Raw genomic sequence first — 12,760 nt, 5'->3', positions numbered from 1 at the left:
TTGAAGAGACATTCACTGCTTCTGAATCCATGCCAACAAAGAGGACTCTATTTGAATGAGAGACTCATGTCTGGCTTTGTAAAGAAAGAGAGATTGAAGACAAAAAAACCCACACTTGGCATATGGAGTTTGACAGGAACAAGAGAAAGATGACGGATGAGGTAGAAGGAGAGAGTGAAATTTTCCTATAAGAAAATTCAGTGTAGGGTGCGTGGGTGTATTGATTGTTATCATCTTAAATCAAGCAATGAAATTTATTGTTACACCTTTATTAACGAGGCTGGGGATACCCTTTCCTTTGGTCTTGGAAATAAAGTTCCATTGCTCTCATATATACACCCACCTACACACAAACGCACACTTACGCAGTCAAAGGGGGATGCTGAAAGGCTAGGTTCTTTCGGTTCACCCACAAAGGCAACAAAGTCCGTCTTTGTCAGTTTCCAAGTCAGACGTCAGTAAGTTGCCTTGCGCTGGAGCTGTGGATAAATATGCCTACACGTAGTCCCCTCGTCTACAAGTGCGACAGTAGCTACCCGCACCCACACTGCAGACGGTACAAGATACTGTACAAGATAATGTTTCTAATATAGACCGACATCATATGCAGGACTTCCTAATTCCACCTTCTTGCATGCATGCCTGCCTGCATGCATGCATGCAGGCAGGCATGCAAAGGGCTTTGATACATAATATCTACAACGACAGCAACAAGATCCTCTTTTGGCTCCAAAGCTGGGTGAGATCTTTTTACTGTGGCCTTGAGTCTGTATGTCTGTGAGCACACATGCATGTCAGTGTTTGTTTGCGACAGAAACAGACTGGCTAAGTATCAGAATGTAATAGTTGCTGGGTAGAGTTGAGGAGTCTGCTGAGGTTGCTGTGGTTGGCTACCCACTTTCTTTGTTTCATAAACTGTCTGTCTGGCACTCCACTGCTAGACCAGGACAAAGCAGCTATTTTAGATTTATACTGTACTCAAGAAAGAATCCACTGTAACTCCAAGCAGAAATATGCCTACAATTTTATGCTTTTTTGATTTATATTTCAAGGTTTTATTCTTCTGTTTTTACCCTTTCTCCGCGTTCAGTCCATTCTCATTATCTGGTTAGTTACATGAATTTTTTTTTCATAAACTTTAGTATCATTTATATTAAATGCAGAGTTTTATTTGGATCCCTTTTTAAACAGATTAAGTTAACATACTTAAATCTCCTTTTATTGGGATTTTGCTGTAAATCCTCTGTTTTCAATGTGGAGTAATTCACGCTTCAAAAATAGCCTTATGCAAGACACTGAAGCCCCAGAAGGCTGATCTCAAACTTATTTCACCTCCCAGCAGGGGGATCAATCAAGCATTGCTTTGGTCTGTCCATATTGCAGCTTTAGATGAACCGTCACTCATTTACTACATCCCTGTTTTGCAGTGATTAGGCAAACATGATTGCACTTGCATGCTTTGTGGATTGTTGGTGCAAAGAAAAAAGAAACAGTAGGTTACTGATTAGATTACCTTCCTTATGCCTTAAGGTTACATCCAGGGTACACATAAGGAAAAGAGGATAGACAGAAATGACAAAGAAGCTCTGTTTTAAGGAACTGATCAGTAAAGTCTCACACACACACAGAGACATTCACAATCCACACTGTGAAGAAGCTATTGTTCACTTGCTGCAGCTGCATCCTGTGTGGTAGGTAACACATGGGTTACTCTGTAACAGTTCTCACTCTCACACACATGCACCAGAATTACTCTTTGTTTTCCCTACGCCTTTGCAAATACATGAAAATATCCACAGATAAAGGGTATTCCCTTCTATAACTAAACAAATTAAGATCTAAATAACAAAATGCATTTTACATATAAATACACACCCGAATCAGTCACAAATATTAAAGCTTTTCCCCACTATTGTTCATTGCGTGCACTGCTTGGATGCTCGCTTTAGTCCTTCTGCAGACTAGACCACTGGAACATTGTTATTTACACAGCTATTCTTAGTTTGCTCCCATCTTACTTAAAGACCTACATCTGTCAAAAAATGTGGGCTGTTATATTATTTTGCTCCCAAGACATATTCCTCCTATGTTTTCCTAAAGCCTGAAATGAACTGGGGGAAAAGGGGAATTTAATTATGCCACTCCCTCCCCTTGGAATCAGCAGCAAAATCAGCTACATCTTGGCAAGCTCATCTCACTTAATGAATTTAGAGTAATTTTGACTGAAGGTAATATGATCTACTACCATTGTTACCCCGGAAGTAACAGTGAAACTTGTTTATTTTCATGTTGCAGGGTTTTATTTCTTTTCCATTTTTTTTCTCCGATTCGCATTTTACAGCGTGCATTTGTGTATATTTGCACTCATATTCAGATAACTTTATCAATCCCAAAAAGTTCATTTTGTTTGCAGCTTACCCAAACAAACTACTCACATGGTCAAACTCACACAAGCTACAGTCTTTAAACATCAGTCACAATGTGTGCATATTTTTATGCAACCACAAGAGAATAAGCTGTAAGAGATGTTAAATATTAAAAGGGATTGGAGTTTTCATCAAAGTGCACATGGCACGAGTTTATGTTTGCATACTAGTGTGTGAGTTAATCATATTTTATAACACAGTAGATAGCAAAGCTTCTGTTATTGTGTGTTATCATGGACCACACTGATAAACTCAGTGCGAACAGGAAGACCGAAACATCCTTATGGTAAAGGACCCTAAACAGGTGCCAGCACAAGCAATTAATCACTCATAACAATAACAGCTGTATAAAATACACATGACCACACGTGCACGTGCACATGTCCACAAACGGGAAAAAAAACACGTACTGGGCATGCCACAGTGACTGTGACAGCTGCTCATTCACAAATATATGCAGCAAGAAATGAAAGTGCAGAAAACTTTTCTGCCACATACACAAATAACAGCAGTCTTACGGATACACGGGCAGATACACTCCTCATAATTCTTCACTTGCAAATTAAACTGTTGATCTTTAATTGGCTTAGTCGTGTGTTTGTTTGAGCCTGGCATTATTGCCCTGTGTTTATTCTTTCTTGAAAGACCTGATTAAAAAAATCTTCCCCTGTCAACACGTTGCCTGATTGATACCGCTGTTTGATTAATTCACACACACACACACACACACACATGTCATAATCCCTGCCCTCCTATTGGCTGCTGTTGGAGCTCTGTTTCCAAAGCAACACTGGAATACTGCTTGTGTGTGTGAGTGTGGCACCACCCCTTTCAGGAAGGAAGCGCATGTAAACAAAGGTGGCATGTGCAGCGCTGTGAGCTCGGGCTGACTCTGTTGTAAACAGCGTGTGACTGTGTGTGCACACAGTGCAGCTGACCTCTGGGATTACATGTTATTTTCTTGACTTTGAGCACTTTAAGTATTTGAAGGCTCGTACATGGTGTTACGATGCCGGGTTATGAAAATTCACAAAACACGCTGAAAAACAAGTTATGAGAGTTCGGATTAAATTATTTGTCCATATGTATGAGGTGTGCTCCATGTCAACAACTGTCTTACGTCAGTGTGGCAAAGCAGGTGCAGGTGCATCATGCACTAGGACACCAACCTGTCTCCACAACCTGGTGTCACATGTTCCCCTCCCCTTGTGTTTTTTTACGGGATGTCCAGCCTTTTGTACTTCTGTGTGTGTTTACTTGTGCAGTCTAGATAGCATAAAATATGTGTGTGTGTGTGTGTGTGTGTGTCTGTTTGTTTTCTGCAGGCCTGCAAGTAAAGGTAGCCAAAGTTCATCAGATTTAGCCCTCTGGGTGGTACATAACAAGTCAGATGAAAAAACTCCTCCTCAGTAAGTGAAAACAGAAGGGGGGATAATAACAAGGTTATTAAAGAGCATAACAGCAGATAAACACATTCATAACAGTGATCAAAATACCCCAACACTGAAACACCTATCCCATTGTGCAAGAGCCCTCAACAGCCAATCAGATTTCTGTTACCAACAGCAACAACTCATGTTTATGCCTACCTCCAGCTAATCCTGCTCTCCTATTGGCTGCTACTGGGGCCCAGGAGCACATCCCCTTCCCCCTTCCCCTTTTCTCCTGTTCTCCCTCTGCTTGCCCATACATCCCCACAGATTAAGTGACACCGGCAAAAACAAAAAGCTTATTTTTGTTTTTCATTAGTAACAGTGCACCCACATAAACACTGGACTTGTTTAGATCTAAAAGTATAGGTTTGACAACTGCTGAAAATAATGTACAGTAGACAGGAGGGTATGGGTGAGGAGGAGGGATAAACTGAGCCACTGTTGCCATGCGCCCTCACTGTGTTACTAGGTTAAGTATGATATGTTGCTATGAAAAAAAAGCCCTAGTGTAAGGAAGAGGGGCAATTGCATCACTCCCTTGAAAAGTCCTTGAAAAACACATCTTTCTCCTTTTGTGCTCTGTGGAAAATTCTAATTGGACTTTCAAGTCATCCTCTGGGAGGAATTCCAAATTGAAATGCAGCACATGAACCTACAGCATGCAAACTTTTAAATGCTCTTCATGCATGAAGGAGACTCCAACTTTAACTTCTCTGAGTATTTTTGCTCATTGATGCTTAAGAAAAATAAAAATCACTGGTCATTTCTCTTTTTTCACTCATTTGTTGAGACAAAGCGTATGAACGTCCAAGCAGCTGCTGTTTATTTTAATCTGGCAGTGAGTGTTCAGAGGCTGTCGTTAAAGCATTTGATAAGATATGTTGCCAAGAACATGGACGGTCAGTGCAGATCTAATGCTATTATGCAATTGCTCAGTGGTTCAAGGAGCATGTTTTTAACTCCTAAGACAACATCAGAGCCCCACATGTAGGAAATCTGAAAACATGTTGTGGTCAAATTTAATGTTTAACCGTGTGCTTTTCTTGTTATGCATTCCTATGTGTGTATTTCGTTGAAAGAGAGACACTCTTTCAAAGAAAGTCTACTTGTTTGTGCACAAGGAGGAAGGTATCGCGATAGTGAGCGGCTGCATCATCACTCTCCTAATAACCCTGAACCGTAATCGAGTTACAGCACAGCCAAAGCAAACAAGGCTGCCATTAGGGATTCTCCTCTGCCCTTTCCTTTACTTCTTGGTCTTCTGTCCGTGTCCTCTGTCTTCTGCCATCTTTTCTATTTTTCCCCTTGCAGTCTTGTTCTCTCTGTGTCAGGGCAGGCGGTGTGGCTGGCTCGGCCTCTCTTTTAAGTCCTTTAATTAGCATGTGTGCTAAAAGTAGAGGGGCAGTCTGACAGTCACACTGTTTACTCTGTGCTCCTTCTCACTCGGAAAAAAAAAAAAAAAGCTTTAACCCATTCCCCAGTATGCCTGCACTAAAGCAACATGAACATACTCAAAATAGCAGCACGTCTGTCATTTCAGTTTCCTTTTTTTAATGCTTCCACAGAACTGTGATATAACTAAACAATCAATGCTCAGTGGACTATGTCTTCCCGTGCGCTCGACTTAAACAATCTCCTTGCATGAGAATGTCACACATACACTGTCTGTCCTGAAATATTCAACATCAGCATAATGGAATTTGAAATCTGTCTATGCTATGTATCCATCTGATAGTTTTTATGCACATTTTTTTATTTATCCTTGAGTCAACCCGATCACCCCGTCTGCCCTTTCTGCATGCCAGGACGGAGCAGAAATTCTATCATGGGATGAGCAAATAGCTTGCAACTTCCCCACATTTTATTTGTGTGTCTGAATGTCTGCCTGTATTTTTGCAGACAGCAGTGTTAGCCCATTTCTCCTCCTCCTGGCTGCACTTCTATGGCCATGCCTTCCGGCCCGCTGCTCTACTTGAGGATTGTGGGCTCTGAGAGGGGATTCCTGGCATGGCTCGGAGTACATGTGTTTCTGGAACGATAAGCTCAGCAATGTCAGTAATGTGTCAGCCCCGGTGAGGTTACAGTCTTCTCCCCATATTTAGAAAATTACTTAGCATTGCCCCACCTTAGCTAGACTGGCAGCTAGAGTAAACCAGAAAATATGAAAGGAATTTAGGGAACTTAGGGATAAGAGGAAAAAGTTTGAGTGATAAAGAAGATACATTCTTGAATTCATTAAATTCTGTTTTCTCGAGTGAATAATTAACCTAGAGTCCTTGTTTAATGGCATTTTGTGCTATATTTGGCTCCTTTTGCTTGCTTTCATTTTCTATTCTTCTCTTTTCCTCTTATGTCCCCTGCTTTGTCTGATGAAACCAGATGAGACTATAAGACCGTAAGCTGTTTCAGTTGTCCTGAGATAGCCTTTGTCATTTGTACTTATTGTAGTTTATATAAAGAGGCAAGCCAAAATCCGCAGTCTCATCTGATCAATGGATTTGGCATCATAACGCTTGTTGTATGTTTGGATCTCCTGTATTTGTGTGTTTGGATCTTACATACACTCACCTTAAAGTATTTTCACAAATGTCAAATATTAGTTGTGAAAAAAAAATCACTTCAGGCACAATCACATTAGAAATTTGGCACTTGGATCATGTGATCTAAATTTAACTGCTGAGGTTTGCATGAGGTCACTCGTGTCATGAGTTATATAATATATTTTTTAGGAACCCTGGGAAAACAGGAAAACAAGCAATAAGAGCTAATGTTATAGATATTTCACTCAGAAGTTACAGATTTCATCCAGTCAATCCATTCAGTTGCTACTGAACAAACACCCTGATGCAATCCCAAGGCAATTGCAGACATACCAATTTGAAAACAAACATCCAAACGACTGCATCCTGTACAAATGGTGGGTAGTGGATGGATTCACTTCTAAATTTAAAAAAAAAAGATCTCTGCTCAGCTGATATATTAAAAAAGAGAGAGAAAGGTCTCCTTGGCTTTCACAAGGGGCTTAAGTGTGGTAATTGATACTAACAGTAGTTAAGTTTGTATCATGAGCTCATCTGCAATGACCTGCTGCATATGTGTGTGTGTCACTCTACCCCCCAAAGGGACACAGTGGATCTTTAAAGTGTTGGGCAGGTGTGTGTTTGTGTGGGTGTGCTTCTAACCTGGTCACCCTCCCCTTTGCTTACACACAGCTGTTTTGCCCTGTGTGATTATAGGCTCTGCTGAAAGATAAGTGCGATCATTACCGCTCAACTGAGAGGTTTATGTCATGTGATCTCATCCCTGTCGGTGTGGTGCGGTCATCCCACGAGCTCAGGTGTGAGCATGTGTGCGCTTCGACATTTACAGCTACCCCAGCCTGACTGAAACCTCAAAAACCGCCTGAGTGATATCATACTGACAGACTGATAGTGACTCTTCACAAACAGAAGCCAAAGTGTGTTTACATATTGTTGTTATGGAATCACCTTGGCCACCACAGCAATGTGAAATTCCCAGCGCCGTCAATCTAAGGCCTTCTAAAAGTTGCATGTTGTGCCGGTTCATCACATAGCTTCTGTGGAATGAGCTCATGGTGAGAAACAGTGAACTGCAGAAGTAGATAGGGTGCAGCTCATTTCTCCAGTTAGTGACACACACACCCCATACTTAGATTAGAGACACCCAACACCAGCAGTCAGCCTAGCTATCTCTCTATCTCTCTCCGCAGCCTGCCAGGGCCAGCTGGGCCGTGATCTCATGGTACCATATCTGGGCAAGCGCGAGCAAGAGAGCTGGAGATGGGTGGGGTGAGAGGGGATGCTGCCTGCCGGCTCGTCGCGTAATCTCATCTTGCGGTGGTTACTGTAAGTGGACTGAAGCAGGAATATGAGAGTTAGCCGTGAAAGTAATGGATCTGAGAAGGGCAGAATATTTACAGTTGAACCACAAGCCTGCAAATGTTTGGGGTATCCCAAGATGGCAAAACATGCTGTATCATTTCCCCAGGCAAAAAAAGCAGCATTTAGATATTTTGACATCACAGCACAACACACAGTTCTGCTCTTAGCCAGGCGAAAGCAAGGCATTCCCTATTAGCATCATCACATTTTCACATTTTCAGCTGAACAGTCATGCAGTGGTTAGAACTGTTGCTTCACAGCAACAAGGTTCTGGGGTCAAATCCACCGGCCAGCTTGGGGCCTTTCCGTGTGGAGTTACTTTCTGGGTAATTCAACTTGCACATTAAATTGTCTGTTGACTCTGAATTAGCCTCAGTTGTGAGTGTGAATGGTATTTTGTCTCTATGTGTGATAGACTGGTGACCTGACCAGGATGTACCCAGCCTCTGGCCCCGTGACAGCTGGGATAGGCTCCAGCCCCACTGTGACCCTGAATTGGATAAGCAGAAGAAAATGGATGGATGAACAAAAGGTTATCACATTACCAACCGCCAGGCTTGTTCAAGTGCGTCAGTGTCAACTAAAGGAGATTCATCAGTTTAGGAATTGTTTCTAAGTTGGAAATAGGATCTTTTTTTCACAATTTATCAATCTTAAAGTAATTCTGCTTTCAAATACAGCTCACATTCAAAAACAGTAGCTTTCCATTTTAGCTAATGAACTGTTTTGCTGAGAGCTGGTTAGAAAATCATAAAACTGTTATATACCGCAATTCAATCGGAAGCTTTATCGCATGCATCTAGAGTTTTTGCCATTATGGGGAATGATCCATGCAGCTTTTAAAGTGTCCAGTAAGTCACTGCACTGACCCAGAAAAAAGTCCCGTGCATAGCCCCTTTACAGTGCTTTTTGGACAGATTAAACACACATGTGACATTTTTATTCTACTAACAGTACAAGGTGGAATTTGTAACATTTGGAAAAAGCATTAAAAGTTTCAAGTAGAGAAAATGCCTTTCCTGGCTAAGTGTTGTGCCCTCGTGCAGAATAAATCCAGTGAATAGCCTTACTGGAATTAAAATAATTTAAAAACCAAACTACTACTCAAACTACTCTGTTTACCATTTTCTGTGTCACAGCTGAAAACACTAATATTCCCAAGTCAGACTACATCTGTCTGGTCTCATTGCCTCACTTTCAGTCTATCGTGGCTCTAGATCTCTGGCTCAGACTCTGTGCAGACAGTCGGCTGCCTCAGCAGTCTGGACTGTTGCTCCAGGCTTTTGGCATCCCAGCCAACACAGGGAGAAGATGTTTGTTACTACCGTGCAAATAGCAGCAGGAGAGACAAGAAGTCCTTTCCAGCAGCTAGTTTTTTGTTCTCTTGTAGCACACATTATACCTGTATCCAAAAGTAATGCAGAATAAATACAAGCATATCGCTGTTTTCTAGTCTTGCATAGTGCTTGTATGAGCTGAAGCTCAAGGAATTAGGCCTATATTATGCATAATATAGGCATGTTTATTGCTGTATGTAGGCCTGAGAGATGCATACTTGCATGTTTTAGAGATAACAAAGAAAAATCAGATCTATACCAAAGACCATTGGTCTAACTTCTATCTAAACTAGGTCAAGGATTTAGTTAACAATACTCTAAATGCTTAATTGTGACTGCTGTACGAACACGACACTTTGTTTACTCAGGCCACATAATTTAGTCAACATTTATATTCTTGATAAAATAGGTCTTATCTGGGGCATTAAATATTGCTTTTTGCAAAAACAGGTCAAGATTAGACACAACTGTGTCTGCTGTTGCTGCGCCTTTTCTTTATTTTTATTGCAGAAAACAAAGAAGGCTACTTGAAGAACACTGACCTGTTTGGACAAAAAGCCTTTTGGAAAGGTGTGGAAAATAAAGAAAAAATAATCGAATTATTTCTTCAGGCCTCTGTTATAAATGTTTTACATGTTTCCTCATCTGACCTGTGACTTGGCTGGGACTTTTATAGGTAGGGACAATCATCTCTCACTCAGATATGCTTAGGTTTCATGTTTAATCACAGAATCCAGTGCACACCAACCACAGACAACAAGTGATCACCAACCACATTAGTCTTCATATCGTTGTCCCACAAGCCCGTATAGTCCCAATCTACAAATCTGACAGCACATGCAATAAAATGATTAGTTTTTATCATTTAGCATTCATGGTAATTTTTCCCAAGTCTCCCATATGCCTACTAGTGCAGATATTAAAGCCCATGGAAAGTCCCCCAGATACAAGTCTGCATTCTTTTTTCTTCTTTAATTCTGACTGAGTGAACCTTCCTCTGTTCTGAGAACACTGAGCAATCACCTGACATCTGTCTAACACAGCATCCTTTGGTTGTGTGTGCATGTGTGCTATGCATGATCTTGAGCACAACTTTGTGCAAGAGTGTGCACATGCAGTAGCCTGTTTTGCTTCATGCTTTGTGTGCACCTGTGTGCTCATGCGAGCTCATGCGAGTACACATGCAGAGAATGACCAGCGGTTGGCTGGAGACTGAGGTGCTGCCAAGAAAATCGAAATGAGTTCCTCTGAAGTCTGGTTTCTCTTTGATGTGGGCTACCTTTTACTGTCAGCTTGAGCTCTGAGCTGACCGCAGCACTCACACACTTCCCCATACCTGCCGCTGTTGATCTGCTGACCCTCATTCAGCTGCAGCTCTCATCTCGGTATAATTTTCAATGTGCATGTGGCTGTGTGTGCACGTGGCTGCAGGAATAGGAAGACCTTCCCTATATTTGTTACCAGGTATTATGCATAAGTCCTAAGTTGTTGAAAATTGACTTTTTAAAAATAAAAATCAAGCATGAGAAGAGTGATGTTAAATTAATTTGTAACAACTTTGTTTGAATATACTAAACTACAACTAACTTCACTGTCTACTGACGTATTAGTTAGCCACACACACACAGGCTTCAGTTCCAGCCTAAGTAATTGTGCACTGTGCTATAAGGCAGCTGGTTTATCAGCAGTAAAAGGTCAGTGCCTGCAAAAAAGCCCACGTTTCAATCATCATTACGTTATAACTGTTAGCTTCGCTTTTCTTCTTTTACTCTCTCTCTCTCTCTCTCTCTCTGCCACCCAATCATTTGATCTTTACTTTCCTTCCACCCACATTGTGCGATTAGCTTCTTGTGAAGCAGAGTTGTAACCAGTAGCGCCACACTTTCCTGATACCTCTGCATCATTGCAGTCTGCCATGACGTCCCACATTATGTGGCACCCTGGGTGTTAGTTAATGTCTGTGTAGCTAAATGCAAAGGAGAAAATGAGATTTCTGAGAAGATGAGTTTGATTCCAAATGTTTATTCACAAAGCATTTCAAGTCAGTACAATACAAATCAATACTGCATTGCTCTGTCTGCATGTGAAAGAAAACTGAATAGTCCATTAAAAAAAGTGTCAGCTTTACATCAGGATTTGCAAGCAGTTTCTGCTTATTCCAAGAACTTCCTGACAGCTGCACTCATAAAGAAAAGTCCTTTGTTTAGACACTTTCAGACGCCTTCTTCTGGATCTGCACCTGACTTGTTCCCCCTCTGACGAGTCCAGTCCACTTTCTTAAGTCCATCTCTTGCAAAGTATCGCTCTCTGTGACCTTCTCTGCTTAGTCCCACCAGTGTCTGTTAAAGGGCAGTCACTGGGTCACCATTTGCCATCTTTAATGTACTATGCAGTACAGTCCAGCTCCATTCTCAGTGTCCTTCAGGCGTTCTGTCCACTCCACATACACCTGAACAAGTCCACACATGAGCTCTGAACCCTTGCACAGGGTAATCCAGAACCAACGGGCTCACCCAGGATGCACTGGAAGAGTGTGCTCTTGCAGAAGGGGGGAGTTACAGCCACAGCCTCTTAATCCAGACATGTGAGGCAGAAAGGCATGAGGCCCCCCAGCTGAAGCTCAGCTCCTTGACTTTCTTTTCATCATCATCATCATAATCATGTGAAGCAACTGCAGGGGGGTGTCACTTCAGCGCTCTGGGAGAGTGATGGTGGGCACCCAGTCATACACACTGCGCCTTTCCTCACAGAACACACTCAGCTTGTCCAGAGCAGGGTCTTTCCATGGGTTTGCACTAGGGCTCTGTAATTGTTAAAAAAAAGAGGGAGATATTTAGAGTCAGAAAAGTGGCAACACCTACAAGACATGCAAAAAAAAAAGTCAGACACCGTAGTGATGCATGCATGATTCACTAGCTGCCAGCTCCTGACTGAGTGGGAACGTACCGTGACAAGAATGCAGTGTGCGTCCTTGGGCTCGCCTGTTTCATCTGCACCCACGAGGTCGGCCAGGCGGTCGATATCATTGACACGCACCACGTTGATGTCGTTGTCAAAGCAGAACGCCTGGATGAGAGTGAAGTGGATCTGAAGAGCAATGTCACACTCGTATTCCTCGTCGGTGGCGAGAATGCAGAACGCCACGCTGTCTGGGTCACTGTAGGAAAGACAAGAAAGGTGATTAGTGCATATCCTGCTTTGCGTGTGCTCGACTTTTTTTTTCTTTTCTTTTTTTTAAAGGGCAAATGTAACTGAAAGTGGCACGAAATGCAATACTTACACATTCATGACTTTTGCAGATTCGTAAACTCCAACTGTCAGGTAGTCCTGCTTCTTAGCAGCGATCAGCAGCTCCTCCAGGGCTGCGCCTGCACTTTGCACCCTTAACAAAGAAAAATACATCATCAGCACACTGATCACATTACCCTCCCCAAAAATAACAGCTACAGCGCTTTAATCCAGGAGCTTAAATAACGTTGTATCGATGAGTAAAATATTCACCTATCAGCGTTTTCCATTGTGTTCTCTTGTCCGTGAATCTCTTCCAGAGTCATAGTTATAATCCAAGCGCAATCGGGATGTTGCAGTGTTAAGAAAAGGCTGTGTAGCTGTCTGTGTAGTCTCTTGCGTTATTCTGAGCTCTGAACGGTCTGTGGGTGGCT

At 42.1% G+C, this 12,760-nt stretch overlaps 1 protein-coding gene across 1 annotated transcript; it reads right to left on the bottom strand.

Annotated features, from left to right (window-relative positions):
• Positions 1-11,221: 11,221 nt before the first annotated feature.
• On the bottom strand, positions 11,222-12,760 carry gadd45ga (growth arrest and DNA-damage-inducible, gamma a). Its single transcript, XM_003446083.5, has 4 exons — positions 12,600-12,760; positions 12,379-12,480; positions 12,045-12,255; positions 11,222-11,901 (listed from the first exon to the last, which is right to left on the bottom strand). The coding sequence occupies exons 1-4, from the start codon at positions 12,650-12,652 to the stop codon at positions 11,788-11,790; spliced, it is 480 nt and encodes a 159-aa protein (XP_003446131.1). The 5' UTR covers positions 12,653-12,760; the 3' UTR covers positions 11,222-11,787.

This window comes from Oreochromis niloticus, linkage group LG12 (genome assembly GCF_001858045.2).
Source record: "Oreochromis niloticus isolate F11D_XX linkage group LG12, O_niloticus_UMD_NMBU, whole genome shotgun sequence".
In the NCBI taxonomy this organism is placed as follows: domain Eukaryota; kingdom Metazoa; phylum Chordata; class Actinopteri; order Cichliformes; family Cichlidae; genus Oreochromis; species Oreochromis niloticus.
Note: the sequence above shows the minus strand (reverse complement) of the source record. Positions and strands in the feature narration are given on the sequence as shown.